We start from the raw sequence: 18,242 nt of genomic DNA, 5'->3' as shown, positions 1-18,242 counted from the left end.
CAAACTTCATTTTACATGACAATGACGAGAAAAAAAAATATGTCATATAATAAAATACAAAAGAAATAGTGAGTGAGTGATATCATCAGTTCTCTCATTTGCATACCGAACAAGATGTGCATATAACTGTTTTGTGAAATGAAGTGAAATTTTAATATGTCATAACTTTCTTATTTTACATCCGATTTTGATGAAATTTTCAGTGTTACGCTTGTTGATTTTTTTATCTTTTTATTCAAATCAAGTTTTTGTTGGGGTGGACTTGTCCTTTAACTTGCAAACGGCTTCATGACACTACCAGGGCCCGGTTGCATATAAGTTACTATTATAGTAACAATGCCATCCAATTGATACTAACATGGTAACAATGATAAAGAGACAATCAGACTCAAAGATTGGATGGGTGGATGATTTACAAAGCTGTTGTTTAGTTACATGTATGCATGATTGGAACATGTTCCAAGGTGCTCAGTCATAGATATAGGAATATATCATTGACCACCAGAAAAGATAATAATAATAATAGGCATTTATATAGCGCCATCTATCTAGAAATATTCTATTCCGAGGCGCATTGTTATTATTATTATTACCCCGGCTTTAGCTCGAGCTGCCTCTCAGCGCTCATGCATTCAAGGAATTATTCCTGCCGGGTACCCATTCAACTCACCTGGGTCGAGTGCAGCACAGTGTGGATAAATTTCTTGCTGAAGGAAATTACGCCATGGCTGGGATTCGAACCCACGACCCTCTGTTTCAAAGTCAGAAGACTTATCCACTGGGCCACAACGCTCCACTTACTAAGATTACTAAGCATGTGTAAATTAATTTGTAACTTACGGACAGCTTTATGAAACACCCACCTGGATTACGGAAAAGGCAAAAGAACAAGAAGTTTATTGTGATCAAAGGAACAACATTTTCATGAATAAAATAGAGATTTTCTCTATTTGTTATAAGCCACTGTTATCCGAGCACCCAATTGGCTCAAAGCAAAATAATGAAAATCATTAGTATTTCTTGCATGAAATAATCCTCTCTAAATCGCCATTCCTCGCATTTGTAAACAATACACATTTAGCATAGCTGAACGGTTGTACCAAATATATCAGACATACTTACAAAATAACGCATGGAATTTTAAAAGAAAACAGCAGAGAATGCTTTATCAATTATTCACATACTTGCAACATCCAATAGAATGACAAAGAGTGATATGAAATTGATCATATCAACTGGTTCTTGGTCTTCGCTAGAATATCTTGCAGCAATGGTTGCTAACAATACAAATCTTTGCTCTTTGCCAACTAATAAATGTTTCCATAGAGCATTTACTTGAGCAGCAAAGAGTCAATTCCAGACAAATCTGCGTTAAACGCAACTCCAAATTTCAAGCCGAGTCCCAAATACACATAACTGATTGGATAAAAATGAAGTTGCGTTTGATGGAAACTCTCTCAGCAACGAGCCCCGGAGTTCAACAATTCTCAAAAAAGATCATTACCATAAGCACAATATCAAAATAAAAATTCTAATTCTAATATCCACTAATAAAATACAGTATTCGTTCATGAAGATCTCCTATTTTCATTCTAATCTGTTTCTTCCTCATATTCTTCTAATATGCAGATTTATTTAAGGCAGCTACAATCAACTCAATTTGTCATAAATGTAGAATACATCTAAAAATAACACACATCTCATAATTACGGCAATTATTATTCAATGATTAATATAGTGTGAGGTACATGTACATTATGTGTTCAGGGTGATACTTTGTAAAGCCATTTGTCAGCTAGGCATGGCTGTGCGCAAGACTGGTGACTTATTCTTGGTGCTTCGTTTTCATAACCTACTGAAGATGAAATCTGATATTTGTAGGGTAAAATTTTGGCTGATAATGATCATCTGAACATCTAGATGCTTGCTACTTTGTATTATAAGTTTGAATAGGGTCATGAGAAATTCACTCAAGTTTTGTTGAAATATTACATCTCTTATTTAGCATAACAGTTCACCAGTTGTGCATGTCATGCATACCTTACAGTTTATAACATAGCCCCTACATGTTGGTCTCTGTAATAAGGAACTTCAACTCTAGTTGAAACCAAACAGCACTTGTTGTACAGTCTGTGCATCTGTAGATATTGTTACAAGCAAAACATGGCACGCCCAATTATGTTGCATTATATGATCACTATTACAAGTTCCTTGCTTATATAGACAATTTATACATACCCAGAGTTTCTAAAATAGTTTCTAATCTAAATGTATGAAGTTTCAATATATAAATTCATTAGTTCTCATTAAAATTTCCCATTCTAAAAAACCATAAGTTACGTTGATTACACACTTTATCACTTATTCAATATTATCTACATAGTGAAATGACAGGGGGCAACTGCAGGACATGTAAGCGATATCCCAAAATGGAACAAACCTTTTCAATGCATGTTTGGCCATGATCTACATGCACATGACATGCAGTCATGTTGTTTGTGGTATCTTCCTCACTGGAACTGTTCAATCTACGAATAGCGCTTTGCTCGACAGGATTGTTAAATAACTTCTAATAAAAAAAAGCAGCATTTAATATAAACAGGGAGGTGGAAAGTTTTGTGTACAACAAAGTATACATACTGGGTAGGTCCATCATAAAAATGCTTCCAAGCTGTTCTACCCAATTTATTTTTGGTCTACAATCATCATACAATGTGCCCATAGGGCGTTTACTGAATATCCTGCATATCGCACAATCTCCTTAAAGGTGGCATACAATGATCCAATCGCATGATCATCCATGTAGGATCAACAATTTTGCATAGCGCAGAGTTATAACGTCCACTCGCTCGGAGCGATCTTTCGCAACTGAGTACAGGCTACTGACAGCGACTGAAGTTGCCATAGAAAAAATACCTGCGATCATCCACCTCAAAACGAACAATAAATTGCCAGGCAAGTTGTTGCAAAATTAGCTAAAATTGTAATTTGGTCTTCAAAATTCAAATTTTGAAAACAAGGTTACCAGAAGAGCAGCTCTTTTTCTTGAGACTGTCAGAACAAGATACAAGAGTTTCTTTACCATCATTTTTTCCCTCGACTGCTTTGGAGGGAAACCCACATCCGATTGCACGTTATGCAAGTATTATGCCTGAGTGAACTGCAAATGTTGAAACTTCATTTTCTCCTTATTCTCAGAAGCTTATGCTGAAATGAGTTGTACTTCTCTGTGAACTTGTTAACCAATTTTGATAGGCTATCTAGCATTTTACACTTGGGATATGCCTTTTCAACCTTGACGAAAATCTTAGAATTCATTATGGGCAACTTTTTGTGGGTTTTAAGGCGGATGGCCGCAGATGCGGACTGATATCGTGAGACAATGTGGAGTTGAATCACTGAGCCTTGCCCAGCATATGAAAGACGACGAGGTAGCACATTACAAGGGCCGTTCATTTTATGGCAACTACATGCACAGCTCTGCCGAGTAAATGTAGATATCCAGCTCCATGTGTATTTGTAGACATCTATTAAGATACGCACAAGTACCTAAGGTTAAGTAGGAATAATAATTATGGTGACATGGATCCCAATCAAGCGATTGGCTGAAATGTATCATGTGACCAAACATATATGTTGATAGAAATTTTTGCTAACGACTGGTATTAATACGGGGTTCTATTGACCAGTCATGGTTTTGAAGGTGAGGATGGTTTATCGAAGGATCCAGGTAGCTATCTTTAGTAATGCACATCGTTTTAATCGGGCTTTTCAATAATTACACAACTCGTTACCTGTGAAACAGTCCAAACGAATAGAACTATTCCAAAGATACCTTGTGCGTGAGTGTTGTCCTCAATGATGTATATCACATGCATAATAACCCAGAAACATAATAATGATAGGATGGTACTACTTGTACAGGAATATTGAGAGGAAATTGACAGTTGAAAAACAGAAATCATTAATTTGCAAAAAAGTGATGTATTCAATCATTTTCTACCAAGCAAATCTAGTAATTTACCCAAAATGTGATTAAAGCAGGACCCAAAGAAAAACATTTTTTTTTTTAAACTGAAGTGGCTACCCTGGGTAAATATGCAATTGTTATTCTTATCATTATTATTAATGTAAGTGTCTCATTAACCTATATATGGTAGCAAAGTAAGCAGACACAATTTACTTGGTAGAAAAATACCAACATCACTTTCCTCAAATTTCACTCTTTTGGACCAAAGGACTTCTGTTTCTCAACCCCTGTGATATTGTTCTCTTAAAAAGAATTTATTCCTTCACTTCTTTTGTTTAAGTTGAGTAGAGAGCCAGTCTAATCCTTCGTATAGTCCATCTCCGGAAGTAGCACAGGTTGCCTGGACGTACCAGAAACGATTGTTACGAAGCCGGTTAAGGTTAAGCTTATCGGTAATTTCCGCAACCTGCATAGCATTAGGCAAGTCCTACAACAAAATCAGAAAAACAAATACATTAAAATATATAACAGATGAGAACCAATCACAGATATTGATTTGAGTAAAATTATTTCTTAGATTTTTTTCTCTTAGGAAGTTGATTGGACTTGCAGACAGATTATGAATTTTCTTACGTACCATTTAGAAAAAAAAAAATAGTATTTGCCAAGGGCATTCCATTTTGTCTATATTTATTTTAAGACATAAGAGTGCATGAGTATACAAAGTGAAATAACAAGTTTAAAAGGGAATCAGGGGGGTGTTTCACAAAGAAAAGTTGCACTTTTGCATGCCATATAAAGGCATCACCACATAGATCAAATCATACAAAGAGGACGCACGCTAATTAAGTACTGCGTATTTATCAGAAGGATTCTATTCCAAATATTGCGCGTCAGCACTAAGCACGACTTAAAACCATTTCTTTGTGAAAAACCTTTTATTTCACGAAATATACATTTTTGAAAGAAAGAACAATCTTTCAAAGAAAAATAAGATTTTCGACTGCAAGCAGTTGGAATTAGTGCCTCTGCCATTGTCAGATGGAGAATATACATGTACATGTATAATACATCTAACTTCTAAACATTTGAAATAATGACTTCTACAACACTATAAACCGCCTACTGTGGGCGCATCGTGGTCTATTGGTTACGACTCTCGTCTTTCAATCAGAGGGGGGCATGGGTTCGAATCCCAGCCATGGCGTGTTTTCCTTCAGCAAGAAATTTACCCACATTGTGCTGGACTCGACCAAGGTGAGGTGAATGGGTACCCATTAAGATTTATTCTTTGATTGCTATATAATATGGCAGCTCAGCTTTAGGCGACTTAATGATATGATACCAAGTATCAAGCGCAGTATGCAATTATAGTAGCTGCGCTTGACAAATGGAACATATTATTACTGTGGACGGAGGTATAAAAAACAAAATTCTTGTTAAGTACCTAGTATGTTGGCGACCTCTTACCTGTTTGTTTGCAAAGATAAGTACCACTGCATCTCTTAAATCATCCTCATTCAACATTCTAGTGAGCTCTTGATTGGCTTCTTCTATCCTTTCTCTGTCATTGCTGTCTACTACAAATATCAGACCTGGAAAGGAAAAGCAAACCACAATACTGTAAAATTCTGGAAATAATTATCACCTGCTCCCTCTCTGCTGTGTCATATCTCTAACTCCTCCCTCTCTATTCCATTAACCCCTCTTCCCGCCTACCCTCATCCTTTTCGTCTCATCATTTGTTTCTCCTGCAAGCATAACAAATGGTTCCTTGACATTTGCTCCTGTGACAAGTACTCCACGATGAATAGACCAGTTCGTAGTTACTTATGGAAAATTTTGGTCAAATGACCTTTCATTTTTTTCATTATAATATAGGCAGATTTCAAAGCAAGATATTACGTAAGTCTGCCTTACATAGCATGATGAAGAGATTGAATAAAACCAGGTGACTAGAATAGCACACCAATGAACACTTTATGAAGGTATTTTTGCATTCCTACTTTGAATGCAGATCATAGCATGTTGCACAATGTACTTGGCAAACTGTGAAATACCAGTCGTTCGTGGACGCATTGCTGTTTTTTGTTGATGTAAATGAAAACTACAATGTACAATTTAAAAGAATATATGAATAATCAAGACATCAAAGTTGGTGCTTATCTCATTAGATTTGAAACCACCATGTCACTTTAGTACAAATGACCTTCCTCTGATCATGCGTAGAATCTTTTGATCATGCACAGAAAGGAACTACGAGCTGACTTATTCACACAAAAATTACCAACTTCAACCCTGGATTATACCCTATCCTAAACCTAACCCTGAACCTAACATAACCCTATTGCAACCCTAACCCTACATCACAGACAAAATAAAGCATGGAGCAACTATCACCACAGCAAATGTTGTGTCACCTTTTAACTATTCCCCTCTCTTATACATATAGGCCTGTATTCTGAAGTCAGGTTTAACTTAAACTCAGGTTAAAGTTGTAGTTGTAAACTCAGGTTAAAGTATGGGAAGCCAAAGGTATCAACATATTTCATTAAATTGTATGCTTCTTGTCTTTACTGTGCTCTTTCCTGATTCATCGAAGACAATCATCTATTTATACTATAGACAATCATGAATGATTTGAGAGCCAAAGTGAGCTGAAGTATGATATCTTTACTGTTGGTGATTTATGTAACAATTTGCTATCCATACTTAAAGCTCAACTTTAAACCCGAGTTTAAGTTAAACCTGCTATCAGAATACAGGCCATTGGCTCAAATTTTCTCTCTCTTCCACTCTGCCGTCTACATTCTCCTTGCTTCATCAGTCTTTCTTTAGGCATTTGACATGTTTTACTTTTCTTTCTCCTCCACACTTGTCTGCCATTATTCTCCCCACACAAGATAAAGATGTTCATTTTAGAACATGAAAAATATCAATATGATTTAATTTCTTGAATTTCTATCTTGAAGTGGAAATGAAATAATACTACCATCTCCCAAAGGCTCCTATCATAAAATACAAAATTTGAGGGTGGGGGGACATCGCACCACCCCCCCCCCCCCCCAAAGATTACTTCCAATACAGTATGTAGGTTTCATGTCATACCTTGTGTGTTCTGGAAGTAATGCCTCCACAGTGGTCTGATCTTGTCTTGACCGCCAACATCCCACACTGTGAAACTTATATTCTTGTACTCCACCGTCTCTACGTTGAAACCTGCAAAATATCACACAAAGCATTACGGTACATGAAAAAGTCCTTGCACTGAATGATATTGATTTCCTCATTGCATTAGTCTTTATTACAGTAGGTCTGGATCACTGAATTGTTCATGTACACAAGTAGAACTATGGCTCTAAGATTACCGAGCTGGAGTTCTAACTTTTCTTGCTTGAATTTATCAGCTTTTAACATAAAGATATCAAACATTGAACATGTGTGCATCCATATTTACTATATTTGTTCTCAGATTGCAATTACCAGGGGTGTGAGTGGTCACAAATAAAAAGATCTGAAAAAGCTGAAGAGTGTTGAAAAAGTCTGAAAGAGAAAGAGCTCCCATACTTTTCATACAGAGGAAAGCCAAAAATAAGCTGAAATTAAGCTGAAAATCAAAATTTTAAAAAATCTGAAATTAGATAAAAATCTGAAATTAGATAAAAATCTGAACTCTCACACCCCTGAATTACTCCGCAGGACCATTTGAGTTGTAGCACCATCTAAGGGCAAAAAAGGGATGGTCGTAGTTGCAAAAAAATATGGCGGCACAAATGTAATGTAATGTACATGTAAAAGGCATCATAATATTACAGGGCATACAGGCCGATAAATCAAAACAAGAAAATTGAAGAAGTCAGGACTCAGGACTACATGGTTGGTAATCTTATTTCCACAGTCCCTCTTCTATATGTATATGCAAACTTTCCTAAACTGGTTAATTGTCAAAATATCTGACTTTGAATTTCTTGTGCAATTATTTCCTCGGTCCATCGGTCTGCACAAAAATACAAATCGGTTTTGATTCAGGCCTAGTCTACTATGTACAGACCTGGAGATATTTGAATTCTAAATGTAAAACTGTTTGATTCCAAAATAAAGTTTCAACTTTCAAAACTGAGGAAGATGATCCACTGTAGCTGATAATGTAACATGAGACCAATGATGTCTCTTGTTTTTTTCTTTCTTTCATTTCTATATTTCAATAGATAAATAAATTGGTGTCTCCACTAACATAATATCATTCAAATATAAAATCAATGTCGTATTCATACAGACCTATCGTGGGGATGGTTGTGACAATTTCTCCCAGCTTGAGTTTGTAGAGGATGGTCGTCTTTCCGGCAGCATCCAAGCCCACCATCAATATTCTCATCTCCTTCTTGCCAAACAAACTACTGAACAATTTACCGAAAGTTCCACCCATGGTGAAGCTTAATTTATATTGCCTTGGGATCTAGATCAATGCTGGTTTCTCAGTTCCAATACTCAGTCAATTGTTCACCTGTAGCAGTACATGTATATGAGAGAATAAATTTTTGAAAAATTAATATTTTTTCTCATTTAATGAAATTGGCAGAGGACAGTTTGACACAACCCCCCCCCCCCCACACACACACACAAACCACCATCCAAGACATTTTCATTTCAGAATATGCATCTCTTTTATCATTATTTTTAAATCACAGCAAACATATTTTTGACTTGCAACATCTTAACCGCATCTCTTATTCTACATGTACATTTCATGCTACGTTTCTTATTATCAAGCCCTCGGGCTACCAATAAGTCCCCAAGACCAAGTGAAAGTTTAAACTTTAGTCAATTTTGACTTGTTTTTATTATCAAAATTCACTATAGCATTGGCAGGCCTAAACCAAATGAAATTGTTAATTTAGGGTAGAAAAGAATACACTTGTAAATGGACCCTTGCATGCAATTGTTTACTGCAACCACCCTGCCTCTGGGGAATCTACATGTAGATCTATGCAGTACAAAATTCTTTAAAATGTTACTTTTGTAACCAAAAATACTGATATCCAATGGAAATAAGTACTTTTGGTTACAAAAGTGATATTTAAGTACTTTTGGTTACAAAGGGGTATTTCCATATAATTGTGATTCATTTCTCATTAGAAACTTGGGGATCTTTTTCTTCCTCCACTGTATCAGAGATCAACAGTAGGGTACTGCATTAAGAGGGTCCATCAGCAGTTTATGGTAGAGAGGAAAGAGATGTACATGTAATATGGCTAATATGCAGTTTATAGAGGAAATCCAATGTTATTGTTAGCAAAAGAAGCTCGTCATTTAGTTGGGAGGCAAGGTAAAGAGAGCATCGGATGGGAGTAACACAGCTGTTGTGAATGCATCTCCTCTGGTTATATCATAGAGGGAGTAGATTTTATCTGGCGGCAGTTTATATCTAAGCTTATTGCAGATTCGTCTATTGTGGTCTTTTATATTTTGACAAGCCTCGTTTGCGCTAGATCATATTTCTGGCTTACATGTAAGTAGTTGTGATCTAACAATCACTTTTTGTTACATTCACCAGATGCAGAGTGCTCAAAAACTACAATTTTTTAGCATTTTAGTGGACATGTATGCCCTCTATTGGTGGATTGTAAAATTGCTTCAGAATTGTCATTCAACAAGTCTATTTTCAATTATTTTCAATAATTAAAAGAATTCAATAAAGTAGACCCTACTTTCAGAGCCAAGATGGTATGGAAATTGACTTCTTAACAAAAATCAAGCATTTATCCCCAAGACCAAGAGAAAATCGGTCAAGCATTGCCAAGCTTATTCAACCACACAGGGATTCCTGAGAACCAGATTATACATCGATTGTTGAATGAGTGATTTGCATCACTTGTTCACTGCAACCATCCTGCCTGTGGGGAATCTACAGGTAGGACTATGGTATGCCAATGCTGTACATACCACATACCGTAAGTAACGGTGTATTAACCGCACCCGTGTATTAACCGCACCCCCAACTTTGGACTAAAAAAAAAAAAAAAAAAAATCTTCTCACATTTACATGCATATTTGAGGTACGAAGAAACAAAATCTAAGTTTTTAAGATTTCAAAGTATCCAAAGAGATTACCGGTATGCAGAAATATGCTGTTCTTGATCGATTCATCTACAAATGTTAGAAAGAAAGAACGGTCCCGACAATATTGGCAAATTACACACTCGCTCACCTCACAGTCACAGTGTACACACACAGCACTGCCATTACATTGCAAACTACGATACAGTACAAGTCATGCCAGTACATCTCATCAAATTATGATCTGTGTCTTTCCCAGCGTAGGAGGAAGAAACATTCACATTTCTTGCATCACAATCTCACAATCACTTTCAGAAATTTGATGTCTTAGCATGAATTTTGGATACGGGATTATAGGAAGGTTCAAGAAACAAAGAAATTGACATTTCTTCCAGTTGTTTTTTACGGCTTCGTGCCGTCTCTCTCGTGCGTGGTTTACATGGTATCTTATGAAAAGCAAACAGGAAGGAAAAAAACAAGCTGGCGCGAAACGGGATTTTGAATAGCGCCAGCTTAAGTCGCACTATAACCACATTACAACGCAATCTCTAAGCTCACTCAACTCTCGCTCAGCGGTGACAAAATATTACCGAGTATGCTTGGCGTCTCTTAAATTAGCCAGGGAACTTCACTACTTTGAATCGAGAATAAAGTCAAAATTAGTGTCATGAAGGTGGGTGCGTTTGTTATGGACAACATTTAATTAATATTGCAATAATCGCTTCCCATTACCCCTCTAAACGACATTGCCTGGGCGGCTACGCCCGGCCACTCGATGTGTTGTGAACTGGCAGACATCGTACATGTACGGGAGGGGTTACGGCGGGCTGGCTCAGACCCGTCACCGTGTATAAACCGCACCCCCGACTTTTGCTTCTATCCCGCCGAGAAAAAGGTGCGGTTAATACACCGTTACTTACGGTACTTTAAAAAATCATTAAAATATCACTTTTGTGACCAAAATTACTAATTTCCATACAGTTGCAATTTATTTTTCATTAGTAACTTGGGAATAATTTTTGTATTCACTAGAGCGCTCAAAAACTTGAATTTTGGGCATATTTTTGTGTACGCCCTCTATTGGTGGAAAGTAATATGGCAAGAAATTTTTCATTTTTCAATCTCTATTTTTAATTAAGAAAAAAATAATTCAAAGAATCAAATTTACATAAGAGCCAATTTATATGATGAATAGCTGTATTGGAAACTAACAGTGTAAGAAAATCAAGCATTTGTCCAATGGAAAAAGAGAAAATAAGCCAAATTTGCCACCCTTAATTTTGCCACACATGGAAATGAAACTGAGAACAAGGTCATACATGTATCATAACCTTGTTCATTGAATGAGTGATTTGCATGGTGATTGGCATGCCTATTGCAAACTGTCAACATATTTTTTCAGACTACCAAACAAGAACTTTAATTTAAGGCAAAAACTGGACAAGAAATCACAACAACAATTACGCTACTGACTGTATATTGGCGCTAATGACTGCAGTTTCAAACCTAGACAGCTGGCAGCCGTCCGTTTCAAAGAGTTTTTTTAACATTTTTTTTATTTCTCCTCGTACACAGACGGCTCGCTATTGTGCAGCCACCATTAAGGGGTTAACAAAATCCCCCCGATGGGGCTCATCGATTTTTGCCTTTATTTCATAAAAATATATAAAAAGAACTGTACCAGAATAAAGATTACTATTCCATTTTAGCCTGAAATGCACCAAAACAGGAAAAAAATAAACTTAAAAGGGGGAAAAGTAAAACAGTGACTTATTTCGGCTGTCGCGCAACTACTATTTCCCTGGTTGATCCAAACTTAATACATAAACATAGGGCCATCGAGTCCCTGTACAGATCTAGCTACAACTTTCAAGGTCTCTGAATTTTATTTGGTGAGTGGAGCCAATGGAGTTCAGCGGAACAGCCAACATAAACAGAGACCGAAGCTTTTGGTCTATTTCACAATAGCGCCATTGATTGATCTAAAGGGGGCATTTATCGTGAAATGAATTACCAATACAAAAATTACAATTACCAGTCCATCATGTCCATGATTCACAAGGCCCTACCGTTTATTTTGTCAGCTCAGTGTGCTGTGTCTGTCTGTGTGGTGACAGGACAAACTCACAAAGCTGCGCATGCAAAGTGAATGAGTCAACAACATTCCCAACCAACGGCATGCCAATGTCATTATTAATCAATGACACCTTTCCATTCCCATTTTTTTAACACAACGACATGAACGAGCACCATTTCAGGAAAATAAGACCACAAAGGGTAGTCTCTCTAAAATATACTTAATACTTGACAAGAAATCCCTGCAGCAGCTGCAGTATGCATGCATACATGATCATCACGGTTCACACACGTCACACACGGCCGGTATCGGTACCGTACCGGCAATCGGCATACACGTAGTACCGTACGTGTACTGGTAGAGGTACCGTTACTGTACAAAGTCAATGGGAGTTGAAGGAAGTCACTGACGAAATTACCGGTAGTGGGTGGACGACTGGCAACTTTTTCACGATAATGCCTTACAAGTTGTTCTACTTTTTTGAAAGTTACCAAAACTACGAATTTCAACCTCTTATTGTAATCCTTACCTAAAATATGATGTCTTCGTACACTCCCAACGCATGAAATTCAGTTTTTATTGAAACAAAAAATATACCGGTTAGACATTCGCTCATATATTCGGGATCGATTTGTCAGCATTCTACTGTGGTGGTGAAGCGAAAATAAATTTCAATTTCATGAAGGTATAGTACAGGCCCGTTTCATAAAACTTGTTAATAATGAAATCTAAAAAAAAAATTGCACCAAACGAGGGTTTAGAGCATCTGAAATCATCTATTTTCATTGGCTAATAGTAATTTTGGTATATAAAATGGGCATTTGTTATCATGACAACTTTTTTTTACATAGCGCCTGGGGTTCTCGGATCTGACTCAATGTTGACGATAACGCCTATCGTCAACACTGAGTCAGATCTGAGTGACACATTTCCAAGATTTAGTTGGTCAAAGCATGCGTAGTAGGTCCATGGTCAAAGCAATCCATGCAATCTCATAAGCACATTTATATGTCCAAAGATTGAAAATACGAACTAAAAACGTAGATTCTGAGTTTAAAAAAAAGCTAGTTCAAATGAAAGAGTATATGGGAAAGGCCGTGCTAGCTGTAAAACGGCGCCCTCATAATGATAGGTGTCCATAAAGTTGTTGATGTAGACCCTCAACTATAATAAAAAGAGACAATGCAAATGAACATAAAACTATTTTTATAAATTCATTAAAATCGGATGATATTTTTAAACTTTGCTAAATTTCCACAAATTAACGGTTATCCTGGTATATGCAAATGAGAGGATCATAATGGCGTCATCCACTCACTATATCGTTTGTATTTCATTATAATTATGCAAATTAAGGAAATATTCTACTTCTCTTAATTGTCATGAGATCAGGGGGTCGCTAGGCCTTTTCCAGTAGAAGGTGTGGAGGGCCTGATTACCGACAAATATCAGTACCGATTACCATGATTACCGATGTCCCGCGACCATGCATGAATTATCTTTATTCACATTTTATTTCGTCATGCCAAGGAGCAGTTCCAGCTTTCATAAATGGGGGGGGGGGCAAAATGATCCGCATTTCCGTGTCGCGGCAGCCAAAATCGGGAGGGGGAGGGGTTAAGGATTATAGTCACCCAAACTAAATTTTCATTCTTAGAAGCAAGATATAAGGTATTTTATCATTTTTAATATGACCCCTGTAAGTTACAATGCGAGCGCGAAGCGCGAGCTGAAAATTGTGATTCTGACCAGAAATAGTGAGAGAAGCCATGTCTGTCTCATTCGCATGTTACTGAGTTGTACATAATTATCACTGTTCTGTGAAAAATAAGCAAAGCTTTGAAATGTCATAACTTTCCTATATTACATCCGACTCTGATGAAATTTCAGTATCATTCTAGTTTTTCTAGCATTTTTTTAGGTTGGATTTGACCTTTAACATAATTACTATCACTCAAAATGAATATTGATTCCAAGTAGTCTTCTGGTATAAAGCATGTGTTACTTTGTACGTTGTATGTAGTGTTCTCCTTTCTACCGTTCTTTTGATTTCTAATTCGTTAAATATAAGTTCACTCAGATGGTTACCTCCAGTTCAAAATCACAACGATGGGTTCTATTCTGACGGTGCTTTTTAAAAAAAAATATTATCACTTAAATTCCTACTTTTCCGAAATTTTCCAAAATTTCATCAGGAGTATTCAAATTCACTTTGCATCAAACGCTTATAAAATATCAGTGCTGATTGTTAAGTAAGGAATGTTAGGTGAGTAGGTCAAGTAGGGACATCTTAATATTATTGTTTCAGGTTTTCCAGTCGACATTGGTCAATCATAATTCCGAGGTATTCAGCGTAGTCGGGGAGCCAACGGGGGTCTGCCTATAGCTGAAAAGGTATAGGGTTAAGTAATTCCTAATGGTGACGATCTTTCCGCTTTTTTTTAATTAGTCATGTTAAATGACCCCCTCCCCAAAATAGATATTCTTTTCCCAATGTGATCTTCTTCCCCCGCGCCTTCCCCCTCAAACATTCACCCCTTTCCACCAGCAACCCCCTACCCCTCCCCCCTAACATTCATGATTAGCCCCTTAGCGGAATATTGAACAAGGAGAGAGAATGCAAAACAATGTCGGACCATTTAACTATAATGAGAACAAACGAATCGATGTGCCTTTGACGGCCACAAATAAAACAAGGCATACAAGCCTTCAGAAAGCCTCTAAAGAGAGCAGTGTCCCCCGGCATCGCCTGTCCCACTAAGAATTCTGCGTCAGCATCGGCAAATTATGAAGCAGTTGCAGAGGCAGTTCCTCTTCGGCAAAGTCGCCATTGCAGTCAAGAGATGAATGACCTTTTCCCCCCCCCCCCCCCCCCCCCCCCCCCCCCCTCTTCTCTCCTTTCTTTCTTTTTTCTTTTCTTTTCTCTCTTCCTTCATTTCCCTCTTTTGTCTTTTCTGTTCTCTCTTTTTACTTGGTCCCCCATGGAAGACCAGCCGCACATATAATTGGTGCAGCTGAATATGGGTTATCCAACCGTCTCTTGTCTTAAGTTTGATCTTTTAACTTTCTTAACATGTTTCAATCAATCATTTTTTAATCAATGTTTTGAATCATTATGTATGTATATGTTACTCCTTGTATCTATTGTATATATATTGTTATGTATTTTTTATGACGGAAATAAAACAAACAAACAAACAAACAATGAATGTCTCCCCACAGTCAGTCATCCCCATCAGGAACTCCGACATCAGGGCCCCGTCTTACAAAGAGTTACGATTGATCCGATCAATCATAACTATGGACGGCCAGCAACATCAACATCTATTATGCATGTTTGTTCAAAATGTTTTCTAGCTATGATGTATATTTATGCATTCACTGTTTTCTTGAAAATTCATTGCGCTTTTCTTTGCATACAAAGGACATTGTGCTATATTTTCGTAGAAAAATTATGACACTGATGGATTTCCATTGAGTTACATTTGATCAGATCAATCGTAACTCTTTGTAAGAAGAGATACGATTGAGAACCTAAAATATATGGCAATCAATCAACGTCATTTTCCTTTGTAAACAAAGAGAAGCACCCTGAGATTTCAAGAAAAACATGAATGTATGAATAAACATCCTATCTGGAAAATTCTGAACAAACATTTTTTTAAGTGTTGACGCTGCTGGCTTTCCATAGTTGTGGTTGATTGGATCAATTGCAATTGTAAAACGGCGCCCCGATGGCAAGCAAGTTCATTTTGAACAAACATGCATGCATAGGATCGCAATCAGCTGATGATCGTAGTATTACCTTGAGAGGCGCCTATTTCAGCTGCAGGGACAAGACATTTTCTCTGCTCTCTCTCTTTGATTTCGCTTAACTTTGTAAGAAAAACGGGGGTCAGAATAAACAATAATAATAAATATGCAATTTCTTATATAGCGCTTAATACAAATATTTCTAAGCGCTGCATACTATTCCCCCGGCTTAAGCACGACTATACCCTGATCGGGCGCATCAAGCATTCAAGGAATTCCTTCCTAACGGGTACCCATTTACTACACCTGGGTCGAGAGTGGCAAATGTAGATAAACGCTAGGAACGCTACTGCTGTGATGGGATTTGAACCCCGGACCTTGTGGTTCACAGTCGGAGACTTATCCACTGAGCCACAGCACCTCTACGAGCCACGGCACCTCTACAAGAGCTATATACCTGGATTGTCCAAGAGGACAATTGGCACAAATTCATTAATTTTCTTGATCTACAGCTAAAAACGAATCTTGAATAAAAACAGGATTCTTCAACATAGCCACTACTTTGTGGAAAAGTATGGTTAAAGTTTATCTTGATACCAAGTACAGAAACAATTGATCAGTGGCCACTAAATTCATTATTAAATTCATGTAAATTTGATTAAAAGTATCTCAGAATATGACACACTGTAAAACGCTGTTTAATCTTGTTTATAAGAGAGTAAGCATTTCTTTTAAAGTTAACACATTGATAAAAAAGGATTGTTATTCATATTTTGATTTGTTTTGTTCCTACTTACTTTGTCAATTTGTTTGAAATGAAGAAGAATAAATTCAGTCAATCAAGTGATGGGCTTGTTAAACAAGCCCATCACTTGATTGACTGAATTTAAAAGGATTGAACAGATTGTTTTAACGTTTAAACAAAAGTTGTTAAAGTGACTGGCTTTGAATTTTAAACAGCGTTTTTACAGTGCAGGGGCCGCGTAACCGGGGGGTGTCTTCAGGCCTCCCCCTCCCCAATTTATTTTTCCAAATCTGAGTACAAAAACGGAAAAAGACCTTGATTGTTATTTTTTGCATGGTTAGCCCCCTCCCCCTTATAAACCGTTCCGCGGCCCTGCATGTATGATACTAGCGTATTTTTGCAATCCATTCGCAGACGCTTTGTACAACGCACCAATTCCTTTGAAATGCAAGTCAAATCACAATGGACATTGTCGAAAGTTCTCCGTAACACAAAGGTTTGCGATGAATTGCAAATATGAAAAAACCGCTCTGATTGGTCCCTGGTCAATATTTTAAACCTAATGCGGGTCTAACGTTGATAATGATTGGTCAGTTGATTTAGCGATTGATCGCTAATCTTTGTGTTACGGAGCCCTGATCGTCCAGGCATGAATTATATATGTATGTCGTTTGTTCAGACACTGTTTTGATTCACTTTCGACAAACTCTACTTTGACAGACTTATGACAAAATGTTCTCTGCGTAAGAGAAAGCGTCTAACGTAATGATTACGTAAACGCCCTACGACTGAACATGCTGAATATAATGATTCCCCAACATTAGATTCAGAAGGGTACATTAATCAGTTTACTAATTACGCTTGTACTCAGAGGCATGATGGGCCTGAAAGTTTGAGGGGCTATTGGTGTATCACATACAATTTATAAAAAGTTGCAAGCGAAGCGAGCGTGCAAAAATTTCGACATTTTTATCACAAAAATTTATCATAACAATTTGTAATAGATTTTGAAATTATTTTTCCAAAAATGATTTACTTATTCCTTTTCCCATTTTTTTTCTTGGTCAGCAATCAATCAAAACCAAGATTGATAAACTCTAAAAAGGAAATATGTTGGAAAGTGGTAAATCATCAAAGGAGTGACTCACCAACAAATTAATGAAAGCGCGAAGCGCGAGATGGTTTTTTATGAATAAGGTTGGGAAACGCTGCCACTCCTCTGCCTTTTCCACCCTTTTATCCTTTTTGTGTTATTCTTTCATGGTAGCTGCAATGCCACTGAATGGCATAGTTGTAACTCTTTTTTTAAACGGACTCCTGTCCATATACCCGGTTGCGGGGTTTATTTTCATCTGGTCCCATGCCAATTCGTCCAATTGCCAACTCGTCTACTATCATTTGGTCCACCGTCAGTTCGTCCAATATCCCTATATGATCTTATTGCCATTTCGTCCACCCACCTTTTCGTCTAAAGCTAGTTGGTCCAATAGCCATTTAGTCCATACTCCATTTGGTCTCATAGAATTAATTGGGCTAAACGAATGAAAAGAAAATGGGGAGTAGACCGACTTGTTATTAGACCAAATGGTCATAGACGCACTGGTGATTAGAAGAAGTGATTATTGAACCAAATGGTTATT

The 18,242-nt window shown here is 37.2% G+C and overlaps 1 protein-coding gene across 1 annotated transcript; it reads right to left on the bottom strand.

The window, feature by feature from the left end:
* Positions 1-1,101: 1,101 nt before the first annotated feature.
* On the bottom strand, positions 1,102-12,736 carry LOC121425925 (ADP-ribosylation factor 2). Its single transcript, XM_041622033.1, has 5 exons — positions 12,634-12,736; positions 8,249-8,474; positions 7,079-7,189; positions 5,441-5,565; positions 1,102-4,457 (listed from the first exon to the last, which is right to left on the bottom strand). Exons 2-5 carry the CDS (start codon positions 8,394-8,396, stop codon positions 4,293-4,295), a joined length of 549 nt encoding a protein of 182 aa, XP_041477967.1. The 5' UTR covers positions 8,397-8,474; positions 12,634-12,736; the 3' UTR covers positions 1,102-4,292.
* Positions 12,737-18,242: the final 5,506 nt, after the last annotated feature.

Source organism: Lytechinus variegatus, chromosome 13, assembly GCF_018143015.1.
Source record: "Lytechinus variegatus isolate NC3 chromosome 13, Lvar_3.0, whole genome shotgun sequence".
Classification (NCBI taxonomy): domain Eukaryota; kingdom Metazoa; phylum Echinodermata; class Echinoidea; order Temnopleuroida; family Toxopneustidae; genus Lytechinus; species Lytechinus variegatus.
Note: the sequence above shows the minus strand (reverse complement) of the source record. Positions and strands in the feature narration are given on the sequence as shown.

Coding starts and splice junctions, on each gene's coding strand:
- LOC121425925 (XM_041622033.1), bottom strand. CDS start 8,396: ATGGGTGGAACTTTCGGTAAATTGTTCAGTAGTTTGTTTGGCAAGAAG. Junction 5,566..7,078: donor TTACTTCCAGAACACACAAG/GTATGACATGAA, acceptor TTTCCTTTCCAG/GTCTGATATTTGTAGTAGAC. Junction 4,458..5,440: donor TTATCTTTGCAAACAAACAG/GTAAGAGGTCGC, acceptor ATTTTGTTGTAG/GACTTGCCTAATGCTATGCA.